Source organism: Hypomesus transpacificus, unplaced genomic scaffold (assembly GCF_021917145.1).
Source record: "Hypomesus transpacificus isolate Combined female unplaced genomic scaffold, fHypTra1 scaffold_107, whole genome shotgun sequence".
In the NCBI taxonomy this organism is placed as follows: Eukaryota; Metazoa; Chordata; class Actinopteri; order Osmeriformes; family Osmeridae; genus Hypomesus; species Hypomesus transpacificus.
Genome location: NW_025813698.1, coordinates 483,218 through 504,801, shown reverse-complemented (window position 1 = coordinate 504,801; position 21,584 = coordinate 483,218). Strand labels below are relative to the sequence as shown.

General features: G+C 39.6%; 4 protein-coding genes across 5 annotated transcripts; 1 reads left to right on the top strand and 3 right to left on the bottom strand.

Annotated features, from left to right (window-relative positions):
• Window positions 1–29: 29 nt before the first annotated feature.
• si:ch73-40i7.2 (FYN-binding protein 1) lies at window positions 30–6,725 on the bottom strand. Its single transcript, XM_047050269.1, has 16 exons — window positions 6,614–6,725; window positions 4,075–4,741; window positions 3,561–3,672; window positions 3,126–3,214; window positions 2,895–2,932; window positions 2,657–2,697; window positions 2,389–2,515; window positions 2,150–2,309; window positions 1,776–1,941; window positions 1,640–1,656; window positions 1,446–1,506; window positions 1,280–1,322; window positions 951–1,113; window positions 721–754; window positions 519–556; window positions 30–366 (listed from the first exon to the last, which is right to left on the bottom strand). Exons 1-16 carry the CDS (start codon window positions 6,614–6,616, stop codon window positions 338–340), a joined length of 1,788 nt encoding a protein of 595 aa, XP_046906225.1. The 5' UTR covers window positions 6,617–6,725; the 3' UTR covers window positions 30–337.
• Window positions 6,726–6,805: 80 nt separating this feature from the next.
• LOC124487935 (disabled homolog 2-like) lies at window positions 6,806–11,349 on the bottom strand. Its single transcript, XM_047050345.1, has 10 exons — window positions 11,294–11,349; window positions 10,934–11,057; window positions 9,849–9,994; window positions 9,399–9,497; window positions 8,817–8,948; window positions 8,636–8,722; window positions 8,502–8,549; window positions 8,294–8,356; window positions 8,097–8,187; window positions 6,806–7,672 (listed from the first exon to the last, which is right to left on the bottom strand). The coding sequence occupies exons 2-10, from the start codon at window positions 11,022–11,024 to the stop codon at window positions 7,287–7,289; spliced, it is 1,143 nt and encodes a 380-aa protein (XP_046906301.1). The 5' UTR covers window positions 11,025–11,057; window positions 11,294–11,349; the 3' UTR covers window positions 6,806–7,286.
• Window positions 11,350–14,083: 2,734 nt separating this feature from the next.
• On the top strand, window positions 14,084–16,083 carry LOC124487937 (prostaglandin E2 receptor EP4 subtype-like). Its single transcript, XM_047050348.1, has 2 exons — window positions 14,084–15,057; window positions 15,139–16,083. The coding sequence occupies exons 1-2, from the start codon at window positions 14,290–14,292 to the stop codon at window positions 15,484–15,486; spliced, it is 1,116 nt and encodes a 371-aa protein (XP_046906304.1). The 5' UTR covers window positions 14,084–14,289; the 3' UTR covers window positions 15,487–16,083.
• Window positions 15,686–21,297, bottom strand: slc35e1 (solute carrier family 35 member E1). Of its 2 annotated transcripts, none has more exons than XM_047050346.1 (6): window positions 20,915–21,297; window positions 20,075–20,145; window positions 19,406–19,543; window positions 18,956–19,081; window positions 18,428–18,688; window positions 15,686–18,230 (listed from the first exon to the last, which is right to left on the bottom strand). In XM_047050346.1, exons 1-6 carry the CDS (start codon window positions 21,240–21,242, stop codon window positions 17,994–17,996), a joined length of 1,161 nt encoding a protein of 386 aa, XP_046906302.1. In that variant the 5' UTR covers window positions 21,243–21,297; the 3' UTR covers window positions 15,686–17,993. The 2 variants fall into 2 exon arrangements, with proteins under 2 accessions (XP_046906302.1, XP_046906303.1); XM_047050347.1 differs by having other exon boundaries at window positions 18,443–18,688.
• Between the last annotated feature and the right edge of the window lie 287 nt (window positions 21,298–21,584).

Sequence of the window (21,584 nt, the reverse complement as noted above, 5' to 3'; positions counted from 1 at the left end):
AAAAGAAATAGTAGGCTACATGAAACAGATAATCTGGAGGAAATGTTTATTTCTTAAATTATCTGAAGACACCAATATATGAACATAGTATATGGTGTATCGTCAATGTACAAAGCAATTCAGGCGAACTAAATAGTTTTATTTTTGGCTTTTGTTAGATCAGTTCACTAACAATAGCAGGATATAAAACAAATCGCAGGATAAATGTGTGCATGAGTGTGTGCATGGTTGTGTGTATATGTGCATGTGTGTACATGCGCATGTGTGTGTGTGTATGGTTGTGTGTACGTGTGTGCGTGTCTTTGTGTAGGTGGGTGGGTCTCCAGGGAAGCCAGCTTCAGCGCACATGGTCATTGTCATATATATCTGTAAAGAGTATGAAGATCAACAAGAGAGCAAAAATACAACATCATGACATCATCACTGCACCATGGGATGATTAATAACTCATTGATGTTCAACTTTAGTTTAAAACATTAAGAACAGTCATTTTCTATTTCAAAATACGCCTGACATACCATTAATGTTGTCAACATCGTCATATACATCCCCTTCCCTGTAAAGGAATATTTACAGATAGTTAAACTTTGAGCATTTATAATTGTGATATAAAACCAGGCTGAAAGGGATCAATGATAAATTGTTCATTTCAGTTCTATATGATAGGATGTAGTACTGTAAAAGAACAGAAAAGAAACAAAGAATCTGAAAGAAACCTACATCTGAAGAAGAAAAGCTCTAGGCACATATCCAACTAGGACAGGAAGAAAAATGTAGAATCTGTTACTTTTGCATTTGCATCATACAATAATTTTCAACCAGCGAGTGAGATCATTGTAACAACCCAACTAAATACCCCAGCAGGTTACACTTTGGGTTTACAACATGTCAATCAAAAAATGGCAACAGTTTCTGCAGCCATGACACAAGAGGGCAGCCTATTCACATACATTTCCCATGGCTGTTTCGACAGAGGGCTTTCTTCTTGTCAGTGATCTGAATAACTTCCAGGATGTCTCCCTGAACCACAGCTAAATCCTTCCCTCCTGGTTTCTTAATGTTGGCATTCGAATCAACCATCATGGTGTGCAGCACCTTTATAGGTCCATTAAGCTGAAATAACATGAAATCACACAATTAACTTTTTTGTTTCTTAATGGTTTAGGTCACAAAACATGAAACACAAGTGCTTTCAACAACCTGTGTTGGAGGAAAAGGCATGGGAAATATTCTCCAGACTCATTATGATTTTTTGAAAAACAGAAATAGCAGGGTTAACCTTAAACTTTGTCTTCAACTCCTTCTCGGATTTAGGATCAAGGCTGAAACATAGTTTAGGGTTTCTTAGCAATGTAGGCCAACTTCAACCAAATAAGGCATGATAAGACTTCCATAGATAAAATATGAAAAAATAAATAAATGTTAACAGGGGAATATTGTATAACCTTATTTCAAGAGGGGGAGGTGGAAACTCCTTGAACATTTGTTCGACGTCATCATAGTCATCTGAGTGAAGAGACAAAAAGAAAGTAAGGAATGAGAGAATTAGAAAGAGAGAGAGACAAATACCATGTTATGGATTTCATGATAACTGAGTGACTATGACTAACTCAATCTTAAAAAGTGGAGCCCTACTTACCATCAGTCTCGTTCATACTGTTCCAAAAAAAGCACAAAAAAATGAAATCGATCGATTGACAAAGTGAGGCACTACTACTTGAACATTCAACTCTTTTCTAGATTAAATAAATGTTTTATGATCCTGTATGACCGACCTGTTCCTATGATCTGAGGAGTCCACATCATAATAGATATCATCATCCTGCGGAGGGTCAGGTGGTGGTGGTGGCAGCGACAAGGGGTTAAGTTGTCGGGAATTGCGGTATTTACGTTTGACTTCCTCATAGTCCAAATTCACACATGCTATACTAATGTAGCCATCTGTGAGGTAAAAAAGTATTTATATGTAGATACCACGTTACAAAAGATGACTCGAACTCGCTGTTGTGTTGATAAATGTGGCACAACATTCACTGGTAAGAGATGTGTGGTGGGTCTTCACAAACAGTCTATGAAGGCATTTTTGAGGTGTATTCTGGAGATTTGAAAGGTAAAATGGCAACCCACACAACATTTGAAAGTAACTTACAGTTGCCAGTCTTTGTGCGGCCTAACCACATGCCAACAGGATTATTCTCAATCCTTATGATGTCAATGAGCTCTCCTTGTTGGACACTTAGATCATGTTTGTCACCATGCCAGTCATGTCGGACCGTGGCAGTGTGAATAACATTCACTTCATCTGACAGCTGTTGAAATAGAAAATAACCATTTATTGGAACATCTACAGAGTTCTGTACCTCATGCACTAAAAATGGGGTACACTACCTTGAATTTTTTTTTGTATTCCTTTTCCTTTTTATGAATTTTTTCCTGATTTTTCAATTCCTGTTCTTTAAGTCGCTTCATCTCTCTTTCAGTCTTCCTGTTTGAACTGCTGGATTTTGCACCCTGCCTGTTGATGCAGTCATAACCAAGGAAACAGACTTTATTCAACAGATATTATTGAACACGACTGTGTGACTGTGATCTGTTAACACATACAGTTCAATTGGTCAACTGATTACGGCAGATAGTAAGACTTGATTTAACTTACTCCTCATCGATAGTGTCATAGACCTCACTGTCATCACTTTCCTGAAGTAGGCAAATAACAAATAAACTGATTAGTTAGTGGGCTATAAAATCCAACTTTTAAAATCATTCCATAAATAATTCTGCCTGTTTAATTGTTTCAATTTCTTTGTTTATGGTTATATCAGTCGCATTTAAAATATACTTTTTGCTAGATTGTTGCATAAAGACATTTAGTAAGAACAGCATTTTACACTCACCACCTCAAATTGTGAAGAACCACTGTCTTTCCAAGAGTCTGTAGGAAAAAATGGATAGACAGTTTATTAAGTTCATTAGTCCCTCCCAGGACAAAGTATGTACACATACTGCAATCCTCTAGTCACTGCAATAGCTCCTACTTAGACTTATTATACTTACCATACAATTATATCATAAGTTAACTTTAACCCTTACATATATAGTAAAATAGAAGATATTATTTCACATACCACTTTTATCAAAGCTTCTCATATGAGGTGGAGGTGGAGGTGGCAGGTCAATGTCATCATATGTTTCTTCATCGTCTCCTTCCTTAAATCTTTAGGATTTCGAGAACAAAACAGATGAAACTTGTAAACTAATCGCCTTTAATTGAGTACGTTGCACTTTCATAACTTCCCAACAGTGGTGTTATGAAAAAAATACTAATATACAAAACATAGCAAAAGTCAAAAGTTAAGAATTAATACATTATGAAAGTCCATTTAACTGTCACCCCAGCCATCTTCCTTTCCATGGAGAAAACACTTACTAATTCTACACGGATTCTGCATTTAAATCATAACAGTGTCCCCTTCACTGTATTATGTGCTAACATACTAAGAGAAGATTATACGATCTGCAAATATATTTTAAGATGTATACAGGAAGTAAGCTAAACTCACACAGGGGTGTGGTGGCGTGGAAGGCTGCTGGGTTTGTTGGGGGGTCTGGGAGGCCCAGTAGGACTGACCAATCCAGACAGGGATAAGCTACTGCTGCCTGAGGAGGAAGAACCTAGACACGACCAAGAACAGAATATGTGGACCAATGGGTTTGATATTCCCTTTTCACAGATTGGACAGCGAGTAAGGACCTTCGACTTGTGGGGAATGTCCTAATGAAGACAACGTAACAAATTGACAAGTAACAAACTGAAATAAAGAAATGCTTGCTCCTGATGATGAACATAAAATCAATTTTATTTATACCGTTTAACTTTATTTCTTTCTTTGTGTACAATAATTCCTTTTAAATTATTAGAGGCGATAAAGTAAACCTAGAACGGACTCAAACAGTGCTTTTTGACCTGCATATTTGTGCAAATCTAGGAGCTAGAGCCAAGGCATTCTCAGTACTCATGTCTTCGCCTTACTCAATTTGCAAGAATAGTTGCCAAACGACCTGCTTTCTACTCACCATCAGTCCTCCTCATCCCTGTGCGTCCCGGTGTGGTAGGTGGAACCCTGTTATTTCTCTGGTATTGATCCAGGCTGACATGGGGGGGGCGCTTGGGTTTCATGGGCCTGGCTCTCTCTGGAGGCAAGGGCCTCCTAAGGGGGGCCACCTCCGACCGGATCTTCTGGCTGGGCAACAGTGGGGGGACGCTGGGGCCTGGCTTGGCTGGCGATGGCCCCTGGTGCTTCAGCATCTTGTTCTGCAGCATTGCTCCAGTGAGCTTTACCCTGCTTGCCGTCTCTGCGACTTCGGAAGGCGGAAATGGCGGCGGAAGTGCCTTTGTCCTTACACCATGAGGTGGTGGAGCCGTGGAGGCGTGGAGGCGAGGGAAGACTCCCTGAGGCAGCTGGGGCCTCGGGGAGGAACCGCCCCCTGCGTCGTTCCTCGTGTGCCTGGGGAACCTTGGGACAACTGGGGGGGAGTCTCGTCCAGGAGGAGTTGAAGGAACCACAGACGAAATTTTGTTTCTGGCCACCCCGTTTGCAGTAACGCCACCCTCGGCCAAAAGACCGCCGGTCCTGAATGCTGGCAGAGGAGATTTTGGAGAGCCACTGTCTCTACTGCTGTCACTGATCTCAGCCTTGGCGTGAAACCTGGCCCTAAGCGCTTTCACATCTACAGCCTCCTCCTGACAAAGACACAGTAAATGAGAAAAGTGCTTCTTTGTCTAAGCAGGAAGTTAGCACAAACAACACAACCTATCCCACACAACTATCTTCACATCCCATTAGCATGCTAAGGTTTTTCTCGCTGCAGAGGACATGTGTACAGAACAATAAAGTGTTTCCTTGATTCAAATGTGTCTCGAAGTAACAAGACATAGCACTGATCATGTTGAACAGGAGCTAGGTAAACTTGAGCAAGAATGTGAAACTAAAAGATATTTTGGTCTTTGGTTTTGGTTTGTGTCTGTGAATACTGATGCTCTATAAAACCTTGCATGAGAAATATTTCCTTATGCTTAAGGTTAAGCTAAAAGTTAATATGGAAACACAAACTGTAACTATCTCATGTAATTGACCAAATGATTAAAAAAGTTATAAAAAATGCATTGTTTAAAGTAGTTTTTGATTAATATGGTATTTTCCACAAAATAAAATTATCCACGGGCCACTCATCAGTTTGCACATTAAGGAATTATATCGATTTTTTTGTCACTCAACCCATGGTTAAATTATAATTATACTTGGTCTTATAGTTTTCAGTGAATGTAGATATGCCCTAGTTCAGAAGGAGCCTTTCAAGTAGGTCAGCCTACAATTAGACACTGACACCACATTGGTATTTAATGTAATTTTTTTTGTACAGACAAATGACAACGACTTCATGAGGTAAATATCACTTTGTTAACCATTCATGACAAGACTGTGAGCCGTAAGAAATACACTATTCATGTTTTACGTTTTCAATATTTTTTGAAAGGAGGATTAACGATTTTTTAATAGAGATCAAGACTTTTGGTGCAAAATATTTAATTATAATTCTTTTTAAATGAGTACTCTACAGTTTGGACATACTTCAGCAAAACATAATCAATGACACAATAATATTTGGATTCATGGAAGACACACGTAACATGACAGAAGCCGGAAGCAACTGTAACCACACACGTATGCTCCTCTGTCGGCAATGGTTACCATAGAAATGGATCTTGCATGCACTTATCATCCAATCGCTTGCATGCTTTGCTCATCATCAAAGCAAAAATATTTCTGCACCACAAAACGCAACGTTTGATAGGTAGCCTATTCTTCCCCAAGCACTTTGTTACTGAAAACAGAACTGTGTATGTACTTTTGAACAATGTAATTTGTTTTGTGACCTGAGAAAAACTCCAATAGTAGTAGGCTTATACAATTCTCAAACCCCTCAGAATTTTTTGGGCACAAAGTAACATTTTATATTGTAGTCAATGAGTTAAATAATTTCATCATACCTATGTTGGTGTGTTTGCATTTGCTGATAGAACGTGTAAATGGTTAACTGGATTTAATGAATGGGTCTTTTCATTTCACAGAGAACAAACAGTCAACCCAAAAAATATAAATGAACTATAACTTGATTAATCTTCCAATTATTTATACTTTTACTTTCATTCTAGTTTTTTATGTTTTTGTTCTTTTTTACAAACATCTTAGTGACCTTTAGTAGCACTTCGACATTGCAACCTATTGAAGTCGAGGTGTCAACCTGAATATTGCGCTAATAAGGACGCTTCCAAATATAGTCATCATTCTGCCATGCCACAAATATATCTATAAAAAGCTAGCAGGAATGCATCTAAATACAGCAAGACGTATGAGAAATGAATAAGACATATGCGACTGAACAATTTCCTGCTGGCTAGGCATTGTGCGTGTGGTAAAGAGCAAGGTAGAAACATTTACGTACACCTGCGGACCTGCTGTGTTAAATTTAACACCCGTGTTAAATTATTATAATGCTTGAATGTAGCTAAGGAATAAATACAAATTCGGTGTTAACAAAGATAAAGTCTTACCATATTTGTCAATATCTACTTTATGTCTTAGTCAAATGAAAGTGTGATCCATGGTGAACAGTTATTTTTTGTGCCACACACGAGGGAGAACGTTGACGCTGTGACGAACTAAAGCCTTTTGATACTTCAGGAAACGACAGGTCTAGCTAGGTTCACTATCTGTAACTGCCTTTGACACGTGTAAATCAGTTTGCTTGATTCTTTTAATCGACACAATTTCTTACACAACTTGAAGAAAGTCTAATGTCTATTTCAACTTGGAATATATGTTTGTATAGCCTTCTCAGAAAGCCTAAATACAACCTCAACACACACAAATCAATGTAATCAATATGTCATAAATTAACACGAGGGGTAGATTTCCAAGGACAACTCTTATCTAGACACGTGAGAAAATTAGAACATGACATGACAAATTCATAATTTATCAAAACACACATTTGTCATCAGTTTGTAAACAGGTATATCATCCCACCTCCATAAAAATCTGCAGAATACCATATTGAACCTATTTTAATCTGAATACAGAATCATTCTCGATTGACAATATATCTCCAGATCATAATCACAGAAAAAAACGTTTGAAAAAATACAAGTGGCAAGCCTATACCAAAACCTTTTAAATCACCTTATTAAAAAAGCATCACAGAAAATAGCAACTTTCTCAGTAAGTTCACCCCAGTGGAGGTTTGTTAATGGTTGTAGGAGAGACAGGCTGCTGTACTCCTTCTCCATCGAAAGGGATGTAGTTGATAGCAGCTGGGGGAAAGCTCACTGTAGACTGACCCCACTGACCTCCCGGCTGAGAGTTCATCACTCCCAGTCCATAGCCCTGCATCTGAGCTCCCCCATGAGGTATCATGCCACCTGGTGGCCATGCTGCCACACCAGGCTGGGTGGACCACTGGCCTGGGGCTTGAGCTCCCCAAGCCATGCTTGGAGGGGTCGAGAAGGGCCCTTGCTGGCCCCAAGGGATGGAGGTTGGTGATGTATAGGGAGAGCCCCCTATTGGATGGGTGTAGAGGGTCTGAGATAGTGATGGGGTTTGTTGTGGAGATCCTTGAACACATTAGAAAGAGTTATACAAGTGTAGCTTTTCTTAATAAATTATATTTGCCTTTGAAAGGTGGGTGGTTGTATTTGTATTTTATTTCAACATCTTTTAATGGCTGAAGCCTCATATAAACATTATATTGTATACAGCCCTGTATATATTATTTACAGGAGTGCCCTGCTTACGATCCTTATACAAACAATTAAATGGCACAATGACAACAACTGTATACAAAAAAACTACCATCTAATAAAAGTAAACAAATCAGTCTTAAGTCACACTTACTTGCATTTCGTTTGGATGACATTATATTTGACGTTACATTCATACTAGGTATGTAGGCCTATGTAATGCTAGCAGCATTGAATACGAGTTAACAGTCAGAGGCTGTATAGGGGACCAGAATGTGTTTTCTAGGTGATAACTCACTTGGTAGGTTCATATCTGAGTTTTCACTGGTAGCTGGTGGGTCCTCCAGACGTAAGGAGAAGATATCCATCAGCTCATCCCTGGAGGACATCTACAAAACCAACCCAGATACATGGATGGTCAATCAGTATGAATGAGCAAGTCCTGCATCAAAGCACCGTACCATGTTATCTTTATCAATGTGGTATCTACGTCACCTGCGTTGGTTGACCTGTTGGAGAGCTAGGCCCGAGGTTGAAGATGTCCAGATCATCCAGGCCCTTATCAGAGGAAATCAACAGTCGTCAGAGTTCAAAAGTTTTCTTTGTGTTTCTGCCTAAGCTTATGTTAAATGGTTGAGCACATTGATCCTAAACATCTTTTTTTTTTCTTTATATATATATATATATATATATATATATATACCTTTGTTGGACTGGTTGCATCTTCATCAAGTAGTAGCAAGGAACCAGTCTACCATAAATACATAAATAAATAGCATCAAAAGTGAGAAGTGTCACAAACAGAAATGTGAAAATATAAACATACAATTAACTCACATCAGTTGCTTGTGATACTTCGTTATTTTCTGCCACTTCATCCAGACTTTGACACACTTCTGTGATGTCAGTAAGGACAGGGTCAGCCTGTTAGTGACCAAACATTCACATGAAAAATTAATTACCACTAGAATGTGGACCCAACAGTTCAACACAAGGAGCTCCTAGCCAAAACACGCACCAGGTTAGCCATCTTGATGTAGAAGAGTTTGTAGGATCCATCACTGTGGTAGACGTAGGAGAGAGCTCTTGGATCTGACTCGTCCTTCCTCAAGGAGCTGATCCTCCCACACTCGTGATCGTGCTCCACAACCTTTCCAGAAGAAGAAGAGTGAAAACGCTCATGAGAACGCCCTGATGAAAATAACTTCTAAAACAAATGTTGGGGCAGGGATGAGCTGTATGGAAGTTCTCTCAAATCATTTATAATACAACAGCAACCCATGATAATCAAATTATTTTAAGAATAAAGAAAATGATAACAAGATGAGTAAACATTTTCCATTACTCATGTCTGCCCTAACTCTGTAGCTCTCCCCACGTTCAATCGTTTTCTAAGAAAATATCACAAACATGTGGGCTTTAACATCCCCTGGAGCGAGAGGGAGAAAAAAACTTGTGTTATGTCTTCTCCATTTCCCATTGTTTCAGCTGGACCACAATTTCTTGCAGCTTTCAAATAATTCCCAGTCTGTTCTCTTGTGCCTGATTGGGATAAAAGAGTTTCATTACAGTTGTGAGAAAGAAGTGATGTGGTACTTACCCCTGTCCTTTCATCTACAATTTTCAGGCCAGCAGTGGAGACCTTTAGCCAAACCCTCTGCTTGTGTTTACCCTGACTCCTGCCTGCCACCTCCTGGCCCTGAGAGACACACACAACATCAGATTAGCAGCAGGATTTCCTGCCGGACAGCTGTATTGTCTATACCAAAGAGTTTCACGGTGGTCCTCAATATTGGCCTTTATCATAACATTAGAGAAGTATTTGGGACATGACTTTTATGTGTTTCCTGTGACCAGATGAACTGTTAAGTGTATTTTTTTTATAAATGATAAAAAACTCTAACCCGCTACCAGACTGAGAAAAAAACATGCATTCTCTCTAATGGCAAGTAGATTCGCAAGCGAAAGACAGAAACAATACATCAAATGTTGCTTTGGTGCTGGTATGGTAATAGGGCATAGTACTCTGGACAGTCTTTCCACAGGCTACCTTCATTTTCATCATGGAGTCCAGACACATCTTCTCCCCCTGAGGTTCTAGAACCGGATCTACGCCAATAAGCTTGGCCTTAAAACGAACCCCGTCTCCTTGGAAACGTGAGGCAACGTCTATGACTGTCTTCGGATTGACCCCCCCTGAGAACATGAATGTTACACACAATGTCTGACGGGGAACCATGGACCATAGAGAACAAACCTAGTCATTCGCTTTAACTTGACTGCAGTGTGTGTTTGTGTCTCTGCTGCGTCAGCGTTTGACTCGTTGAAGAGGGACCTCCTGACTGTCCTTGGCATAGTCAATGTTTCATCACTGTCACTTCCAGTAATGACACTTTGTGTGAGGGGAATGTGTCAGGGTGTCATACTGCTGTGTAATGGGAAATGGCTTGGGTTTGTAACAGATTTTCAACATTGATCGGAATTGTACATTTTACATACATTTGAGAGGGTACAGAATATATCAAATAAAGCTCTACAGACGCGTGTAATTTGATGTGGTTAGAAAATGTTCTTTATGAGAGCAAATTAAAATTTGGAAGGTTGTTACATTTCTATAAAACACAAGAACTTTGCCCCAGATGGTTAATAGTTAACAAGCAGCGTTGCTGAAACGAACATCTATGTTTTGATCAGCACATTGAACTAAACAACTGTGTTTTATTTTCTAAACACCAGAGCGGATGTTAATTCAGAAACGTTAAGAGTCCACTTCTTCTAAACATAAACTCTTTCAGCTTCTGAGAGAAGACTTCTGTATTATAAATGTCTGCCTGACAAAAAATGTTATTCTACCGAATCTATCAACAAATTCTGCATTGTAAAAATTTAAAAACTGTCAGTGCAGTTTCAATATTGTGCATGCTAAAGAACCAACCTGACCCTTATGTGACTTGACATTTTTTCACTAAGTCACTATATCTCTACTTGTCACATCAACTTTATTTTACTATGCATACTCACACCACCACCCACAATTCTTGCATTTGAATTATGTCATTATAAACAAAACCATTTTGATTGTGTTTCTCGACACAATAAACAAGATTCCTTTTCAGATTCCTGAGGATTTCCTACCTCTTCTGTTGGAAGAGAGCCATGTCTTGACAGGTCCTTGGTCCTTGGGACAGCTCACAGCCGTCTTAGTGGCATCTTGGTCGGACTCCATAATGATGTGCAGCTGTTACCGTTGTTTATGAATCTGAAGGAACACAAATATGCAGGGAGGGTGGGAACGTCTATATTGGCCTCCATGAGATCTTTCATGCATCAGCTACAGTAGCTGCAGTTCAAGATTAAATGGAGAACACTGCCAAAACATGATGGTCTGTGTCAAATCAGTCCCTCCGATAACGTACGCGTAAACAGAAAAAAAGATAATGGGATTCATTATTTTATTTTTCGAATGTTTACGAAATGAAAATGGTTACATCTCACCTGCCAGGATGTCGGTCAGCTCTACTCCTTGGCTTGATTTAAACCTCCAGTCGTGTGAAACATGTTGGAGCCAAAGGTCAAGAAGATGCCTCATCGGTGATGTATTAACCTCCGCTGGAATGCATAACTACATGGGAACTTGAGGTTTTAATCCCTGATTGAACTGCACAAAAAGGATTTAAGGGCAGTATTGCCATCTTATGAGAATTACTGCTCTAGTGGGAAATGTATTGTGATGAAAACTTGCAATAACATGAATGCAGTAGAGGCATTGTCAATATAGGTGTAAGTCAATTCAATCCAGTGTTATATCAAAAGTTAATAGCCTACTACATGTCCTTACAACGAGCGATGAAGAACATAGAACAGTTCACGTTAACATTTTCATAATCTATGCCTAACATGTGTATCGCCCTAAAGTGCTTAATAGATCGTACAATACACCATCCATCTCATGAACTACTGTTCTCCCATGAACTCTGCTTTAATTAGTATCTATGACAACGCAAACGGAATTTGGCTTAAAAAAAAATCTTAATAAACCTGTTGGGAAGGCTGTTGTTGTGCAATGGTTTCTCAGCAAAGCCTTGCATATTAAAGATATCACAAAGTATTTTCTTCAATCATCTTCTAAATAACAGGGGAATTAGAATTATAATGAAAAGTACAAACACAAATAAAGACCTAAGTATGTGGCCTGGGGATATGATTGAACACTTCAATGTCCTTTATTTCACAGTAGTGTAATATCCAGTTTACTGTGATGCTGGACTAGTTTGTGATTAGTAGTTGAGACTAGGCCCACTTTAGATAAAAAGCAAATCCACCCTTTAGTTTCCTATAAATATTAATGCAGTTGAACAAACATACAAAGACATTTATTTTGTATTTGAAAAGGATTTGGTGGGTCACCTCTCATTCTACTCATGCTGACAGTGGAGATCAATTAAATGAAAGCTATGATGACTCATCGGAGGATGAGTTTGAGGATTAAATACGTTGGCTGGGACCCAAAGTGTGAGCGATTCTAATGACTAACAGGGTGAAGTGCTTCCCATGTTCTCCGATAGTGATTCAGTTTTGTGTAGAAAAGTTCAATTTAGCATTATAGGAATGATAATGAGTCGCTTTACAACTCCTGTGTGGTCAAAGAACAGTAATGTTAGTGTACTGCAAAGCCAGCACAATGTGAGGCAAATTGCCAAATAGCATGCAGGTTCAAATAAACACTGCCTTACATAGTGAGATATCATACTTAGACATACTTAAGACTTAGACGTGCCCTCCGAGAGGAAATTTGGGGTACAGCACAGAACATAAACATAACAGACACACATTCCAAACACATCAAACAAACCAATCAACAACGATCCAAGGCCATCAAGGTCTGTAGCATCCATTATCAATATGGTCATAGTCCATGCAGATATTCAACATGCATTACTCTAATGACAAGACTGTGAACAAAGGACTTCAGGCTGACATCTTAACTCAGGCACTGACTCTAATGGAACAGATCAATATCTGTTCTGTAAAGCTATATCGAGGCAATCTGTCTGTTTTAATAAGAGCAGCATAATCCTGAGCCATGATCAACTGAATTTTCTCTATAGACAATTTCAGTAAACACAGTTTAAGTATACAGCATCTCCTTACTGAAACTGAACCAAATTAGGCCTGAAAACACATTGTGTTTGGTGGACTGAACTTGAGACCGTGGTGCTTCTAACATGGAAACACAGCTGCATAGGCTCTTCTTCTTGACTTTACGCGTCATTCTCAGGTCTATAACTTCCTGGAAGTTATGACATTGCCTTCATCACAATCCTTCATGTTACAGGTCATTGAAATGGCAGGCAGCACTTGACATAGCAGGCCCTTCGCTAGCCTAGTGGAAGTCTAGTTTAGCCTTTTTTTTTTTTTTTTACTTTGATCTTACCTTGTTGCAATTATATAATATCAAATTGCAATCCTTCTAAGAAACAAAAAAATCATTTATCGGAAATGGACCTCAAAATAATAAATGAGTTGTCTTGAAGATATTGCGGTTAGAGTGCAGTAACACTTATGAGCACTGTTGATATATATACTGGATTCAGGCGATCCGTTCTGTTTACAAAAAAAGCTCTCCTTGTCACACAGCTCTGATGTCATACCTCTCACTGAGGTATCGTGCTTTGTCTTTTAAGGATGGAACGAGACGTGAATCGTGCCACACCAGTTCTGAATGTAAACATTTGTCATCCAGTAATAAATGTGATGGGGAGAGTCAGACAGCTGAGTGCACCAATGTCTTGTGTTCTCCTTCCATCACGGCTGACCTCCCCAGTAACAGCCATTTACAGCCATCTTTGTTTAGCACAAGGCTGTGAAGATTGTTTTGGAGACAGTGTTGGAAACTTATACCGTAGGTGTGATTGGGTGCATGCTAAAATCCCCTATTAAATTGGTTCAACTATTCCCTCAAACAAAGAGTTGCAGTTGCAGGATTGAGGATCAACTGATCATTTGAAAGGGTTTGGTTTACTTGTTTGTAAAGTTTAGCAATTGGAATGTCTATGGCCACTTTTTTTGTGAATATGAGTAACTGTTGGTGACAAAAATAAACATGCATGTATTCTAATGCATTATCATGTGGGGCAATACTTCGTAAATTCTGACCTCCCAAGGGCCAGATTATGCGTAAACTTGGTGACGACAACACTTGGTGGGATAAGGAAAGGAAATGCAGTCCTTCCCACTGCACCATCTCTCCTTGTCCAGTGCGGATATTAACTGCTTAGTTAAGAAGACTGTTAAGTAGCCCAACTTCATGTGCGAAGAGCGAGTTTACCCGTTCCAGTTGCAGTATTGAACAAGAAGTTACAAGGGTGCGATCTTGAAGGATGGGGCGACTTTCATAGCCTACATTTCCCATGGATGCAGATGGATTGTTTCGGAATAAATACATAAAATAACCCAAGGGAAAATAAGGAAAACATTGATTACTGGACACCATGAACGACACACACGGTACAGATGATGGGACTGTTGCAACGATGGCTGTGCCTGTCCTCATGTTTGCAGTTGGCGTAATTGGAAATACTATAGCAATAGTCGCCCTTTCCAGATCTAAACAAGAGCAAAAATCGTCTGCGTTTTACTCACTAGTATGCGGTTTAGCTGTAACTGATTTGCTTGGGACATGTCTTGCCAGCCCAATCACTATCGCTACATATCTTAATGCAAAGATACTCGAAGACAGGCACCTCTGTGAATTCCATGCATTTCTCTTACTGTTTTTTGGCGTCCTTGGACTAAGTATTACATGCGCAATGTCTGCTGAGCGATACTTAGCCATGTGCCACCCCTACACTTATCAAAGATGGGGAGTTGATCGACGTTTTGCCCGCCAGTTCATGTTTTTAATCTATATAGCAAATGTAGTTTTTTGTTGTTTTCCAATGATGGGTATGGCGAACAGCATTCCTCAATCGTCCCACACATGGTGCTTCATTGACTGGAGGACACAACAACCGTTACCTGCCACATATTCTTTCTTATATGGAAGTGTGAGTTTTCTTCTCATATTGATAACCATAGTCTTAAACTTTACCGTTTGTGGGACTCTGATAATCATGCGTCGGAAGACAGTCCAAAGACCCGTCACACGGGGAAGTGCGCGAGAACGATGGAAAGCAATCTCATCAGGCGCCGAGGTTCAAATGATGATTGTTCTCATGGTGATCTCTGTGGTGGTTTTAGGCTTCTCGGCGCCATTGGTGGTAAGTTATAAGGGTTATCAATTAATTTAAGGTTGTTATCTGAAAGTGAGAAAATAAGTGTCGGTTCTGGTTTTCTTTTAGGTACGCGTATTTGTTAACCAGATAACACTACAAGATGATTTCCAGGCAGATTTGACGGCTATTCGGGCTGCCTCTGTGAACGCCATTCTGGACCCCTGGATATATATTCTCCTTCGACGGACTCTCTTTCGGAAGATTCGGGTCTTGTGTAAAAGAGTTTGTCACAGTCGCCAAGGAGCCGTTTCGGCCAGCCCGCAGAGGAGTCACGTTTACCCAGAAAACGTGTGGGACACTAATAAGTACACTCACGTCTTAGAGGCAATGCGCATCTCTACCATCAGTCCACAGGTTCCGGTCATGGTAACCTACGCCACTAAAGCTAGACCTACTCCAACACATTTACCTTAAACTGATCTATTCAACAGTGACACTCCATTAAATAGTCACTTAAATTAAATGTCAGTTAAACATATGTTGGTTCCGTTTCTTATTTCAGGTGTGGGGGTTGAGTGAAGGGATGCGTGCTGTTCTCAAGAGGTAGAGCGCTGTTAAATGAAAAAAGGGGCGCATTTTGTCACATTACTTTAAATGATAGACAAGTCAGCTGTAAGTTTTCACAATGCATTTATTTTATGACATTTAAAAATAGTATTTACTAAACCAAAGCAGACGGAGACCGTGCATATGTAGCTGCACCTTTGTAAATGTTCTGTACCTAGACAACATAAATAAAAATCTATAAACCTTGTTTCAATAAAAATTCAGTTTCTCAAGATCCTTTAACACACAAAATTGAATTTATACAACTTTTACAAAGCAAACCACCAGGCTTCCAAATGTACATTCCAGTAAATGGCATCTTAGACAAGTCCCCAAAAAACTATCAACCTTTCTTACCTAGCTGAAGATAACTTTAGCTCAAGATGACAATAATGTTACTGTACAAGTTCAACTAAACACAATGCACATTGTGTTCAACACTGTGCTACTGCATGAAAAAATAAATCAAAATGAGTCAAATAAAAACCTAAATGTTCTGCATTTCATTCAGGTAGATCAGTTCTTTTCATTTGGCAAGTCAAGACAACAGTGAAATCTAAACAAACCCAATTAAAAGAGTGACAAAGTAAATTCCTAGTTTAAGTGTTTTCAATTAATCTGACCAAGTTTCAAGTAATGATACCAACGCAAAATCTAGTTATTTAACTCGAGGTGTATAGGCTTAGAAGAAGTGCATTTCTAAATGACTGCTATTTCAAAAACGCTAAAAAAATTAATTCTCATGATTAAAGTACAAAAAAAAGTTAACAAAAAAAACAACCAAACAAATCCAACTTCAATGCCCAAAAGGACAACTAGACCAATTGCCTTCCCACAATGACAGCAGTGTCTAAACAGGCCACAAACTGATATGGTTTCCAAAACTTCAGACCATTTTACCGGTTAGATTCAGACTGCAGATCTCAATGAATAATTCACCTTGACACATTTATTTCATATTTAATCTGGTTTTAGTCTTTGTACAGGAAAAACTATTTTTCCTCAAAAGCATCCCCTGGCACAAATGTTTGAAGAGATCAGTGTATGTGCAAACAAACATGTACTATGCAGTACACGGTGAACAAAACGGTAGATGTGAACAGTTTATGTGCAAATTAAACATCATAAATAAAAAAATTGTTCCCAGACAAGTTTGTTAAAGCCCAAACAAAGTTGTCAAATGTGTATTGCAATACATACAATTAGGCCTTCTCCTTCTGGTGGGAGCAACATAAATTAAACTATGATCGATCAAATTGCACAAATATATTTCACAACACATTCAAATAAACAAACCCAACAAATAGTTTAGACTGTGACAATGACAACAGAGTGGGAAAATCTTCAAGAGAGAAAATAAGCAATCAGGGTTAAGCCTATGAGGCCATTTCAATCTAAAGTTGCACATAAACACAGCATTGATGTTCACTGAAGATTGGCAAGAAAAATGAATCACATGCATTAACTTAATTAGGATTATGACGCGTCTATAAATAGTTACATACTTTTAATGCTCTTACGTGATAGAATCACAGACAACAGTGAGAATATGTGTGGCCTCTCCAGGGAATAGCCAGCATTATATAAGAGCTGGGAATTCCTGTAGCAATTATTTGACCTAGTCGGGCCTATCCCACACTATTCTGCAGTCCAGCAATGTAACTAAAAATAAAGGGACAGAACATGGTTATCAAATCAATGCGCAAGATGTACTCAGAGTACATCTTATGTAAAAAACATTTTGCCCATCTACTTTTGTAGCATTGGACTAGCAAACTGATATAATTAGTGGAACAAGTGCTTTCCATAAAATCCTCATTACTATTACATAGGCCTACATTTCAGTACACCAGCAAACATCCTACCAAGATTATTAATTCATATTTGGACAGAAATGCAGGGGTACTGACATTTCAGCAGCATTGAGATTCTTGGGTCATGGTTGGGGCAATTGAAGTCAAGACGGATTCACAAAACAGTATGCACATGGATATTCAGCGTCTTTGATACACAGTATATGTTAAGAACAACATATTCGTTCTGAAACTGTCATTGTGGGTGTAAACACAATCATTCCCACATATTAAGAGCTCTCACAGTAATAACAAGAAAAACATCCCTTCCTTTGCAAACAGACAAAAAAAAAGTAATGGTTCACTCCATAAACAAAACCTGTCAAGTATTTCTAAACCTCCTAAACTGAGTTCATTACTAGATAACTTTGTGATCTGAAAAAAACAAAAAAACAATGAATTGCAGAAAATCTGTAAAAAAAATAATAAAACAGCACTACTTTTCTCTGACGACGGTTTGTAGAAGGTTTCCAGGACAACGCAACACACAAAGTCCATGGAGGGCGGAGAGGACAACACAACCTACACTACATACTGGTGGTTATTATTACCGTAGTTCATCGTATAGGCCTGTCGGCTGTACTGGAAGTGATCAGTGAGTACATTGCTGCGGCCGTGCTGCAGCTCTGAACCCTGGGAGAAAGGCACTGACCCGTTGGGCTGAGTCTTATCCAGTCCCAAGTTATCAAATGACATCATATCCTGCTTGGAGACAGGCAGAAGCTTTTTCTTGGCTTCCTGGTTCGAGTCATATTTCGCCTGTAGACAGAACAGACGAGAGACATTTTTAGAGGCGCGAAAATGTATACAGAATAAACAAACACTTAGAATATGAGACGAGAAAATGAAAGATATAGAATAATATAAAGAATCTGCAAACTTGTGCATGGGGGTGGGTAGAAGAATAAATGTTTTGATTCGGATGTGAGTAAAAGTATCAGGTAGAGGTCACTCACTTCAGAGGCACTCACCTTGTTGTAGAGGAAGACCCCCACAATGGCTGTCATCATGCCCATGATGTTAGTGGAGGATACGGGGTTCCTCAGCATCAGAAGTGATATGCTGATGACCATGATCCTCTTGGTGGCATTGGCCACGGCGTAACTCAGGGGGCTGACCAGGTTGAGAATGCTGAAGGCGATCACGTTCTGGGCGAAATTACAGAAGCCGCTGACCAGTAAGAGGAGGAATGTTCCAGTCCAGTTTGACATTTCCATCTGGAGGGTCGTGGTGGAGAGGAAACAAGATTATTTGATGATGTTTATTGAATAGTAACCACATTTACGTTTCGTTCATTTAACAGAACATTTTATCCACAGTGATATGCAACTGGAGCTTTATTAGGACACAAAAAAACTAGAATCATAGGTGCCAAGTTTAAACTTTTTTTTTTAAACTCAAAATATAATTTCTTAACTTTCTATCATCTCCCGCCTTCCTTCCTTCCATTGGAACCCATGTTATGTCCCATGCAGTCTACCTACCAAATCCCCATCCACCAGGAAAGATGAAAGGTCCACCAGAATCCATGTAGGAAGCATGAATATGACTGCATTGAAGCCCAGTATGTTAAGGAGCCTCAGGTGATGTATCCTTGTATCTCGCAACACCTGAAAAGAAATACACAGTGAATCCTCAGGTCGTGGTCACTGCCGAAACAAATATACGTCCTGTGTTCGCCGCAACACCAGACAACCCATTAGTTGGGACAGAAAACGAGGGAAGTCATAAAACACCTTTTCTAAAGCGAAAACGTGACAAACTGGATTCCAAGATACAGCAAGTAACTTCGAGTATATCGAGGGTTTTGAAAGTCACACCATAAGACAGCATACACAGCCTACATTCTACCATACTAAAAACTGATGTAGGATCCCCCTCATCTTGAGTCAACATCTCTGACTATAATGCAATGAAGCCAGGCAAGGGTTTACCTTTTTGGAGAAGATATTCTGCAGAGAGAAGCACAGCGTGGCCGCCAGGGCACTAATCAACCCCAACATATCAAAGGATAGTTCGGTGACAGTGGCCAGCAGTACTCCTCCAATGATAGGAATGAGAGATACATACACCTGCAACAGGAGTCACCACAAAAGAAAGCAGGTCAGGGTCAGCCACATTTGGGTAGGTAGAAAGGCAGTTTATTCTGTCCTACACTCTGTAGTCCTAGTATCTGTCGACCTAAAGCTCCATCGTACTTATGTCAAAACTATTTCTTTGACATAACACTTTGACACTTTGGTTTCTAGATTTCATTATTTAGCACAGTTTGGCTACATGCAATTATGTTTGAAATGAGGACACAAGGATCTAACCTTTATTTTTCAGTCCTATAATAGCACATAGGATAAATAGTTTCTCCTATGTAGGAAGTTGCCCATCCAGCAAACTCAAACTAAGTAAATAATTAAGCAGCAGTTTTAACAGGAGGTAGAACTGACCAGATTACCCAATTCTACCAAGGAGACAGGACATTACTTTCAACAAAGCTCATGGTAATATGACCTGCCAACACCAACATCGTGCCACATCACCACAGATGGGGCAGAGCAGGTGAGTCACATACACCAACAAGTGCACAATGCATTCTGGGTGTTACTTACTTTTGTTGTCTGCTTTTCCTTCATGATAATTCTTGATAACAACACAACCCATATTGGCATCGTGGCTTTGACTGCAGGAAAGGACATAAACAAAAGAAAGAGTGTCAGATTGATAAATGAACTTTGTGACTCAAGGTGAGGATATGAGGATTAGAGAGATGATTTATACGACGGTATGAGTACCGTTGTGTTTGTTTACATAGCTTCAGATATGAAAATTGTGCCAGAAAGGCATGAAAGCTCATGTGCCACGTCACAAAGTTCGCAGTTTATTTTACATAGTCGCCATTATATAGGTACAACCGATAATGCGAGCAAATATTCTGCAGTGAGTCAGGTTGGGTGCTGAGGGTAAAATATCAAACCAATAAATACTAAATAGAAACTCCTGTCACTTTCAACAAGACTAGAGACAGTTAATGTCAAGAATCGTCTGCTGCCAGCGCTAAAATTATCTTTAATCCACGAGAGATGAAACAAGGTGTTAAACTGCATGATACAGATGCTTGGGCCCCTCCCCCGAACAGGTTAGTTAGCTATCCAACCTGGCTAGTTAGCTAGCAGACGCTAGCCGCTAGATCTTGGTAGCATGTTTAATTAAATAAACCGACTGCCTAAAGTACTTAGCAATTCCTCAAACATGCCTTCAAATGCCAAGCACATGAAAGCAATTGAGGTCGTCGCTAGTCCAGATGGCGCTCACTCGTTTCAAAGCACAACAGAGCAATACAGACGGTTTGACACAGCTAGCTAGTACAGCTAGTATTGAGCCGGACTGCTGCTAGCTAACCAAGCTTCAGGCGGCCTAAGATTACACTCAGATGTACTGCTGCTACTTACCAGTATGTGCATATGAAACAGGTACCTTCCATATACTGAAGTGGGCTGAAACGGATGCAAAGTATTTCCCAAAAGCTAATGGGAGAATGTACCATCGGTAGTATCTGTGAGGTACTTCTGTTTTAGGTACTCCCCATGCCCGCAACAACGGTGGAAGAAAGACGATGATTGAAAAGATATGAAAGAGCGAGACAGTAACAGGATACGGGAATCCATTCAAAATGATTTTGTTCACAACATTGCCACCTGAACTAACTGTGTACCAACAGACGCATAGCATAGCAATCCGAACCCCTTCCTTGACTGGGGGACGCTCCACCGCAGCCATCTTCCAGTTTGGAGTCACCGGCTGTGAGGCGGTGAGGCCAGGACTGAGACGTGGAGCAACGTAGGCTACGTCGATTAGATTGGATGGTTGCGTCACTTGCCGACTAGATATGTACCAGCCCAGTAAACAAAAGTCTAGTTAGACGGAAAACATATTTGTGGCCTATATTACGCGTTATATTTACATATAAAGTCAATAGTATTAGATGCAGTTGAGTTTGCATTTTTTTGTGTGTGGACGGTCATGCGGGAAGTTAGTGTGTTACGTACACAATTTTGTCTGACCCCCATCATGCTTTTGGGGGAGAATTTCAGTTTCAATTAGTTTCAGAAAGGGTTAAGC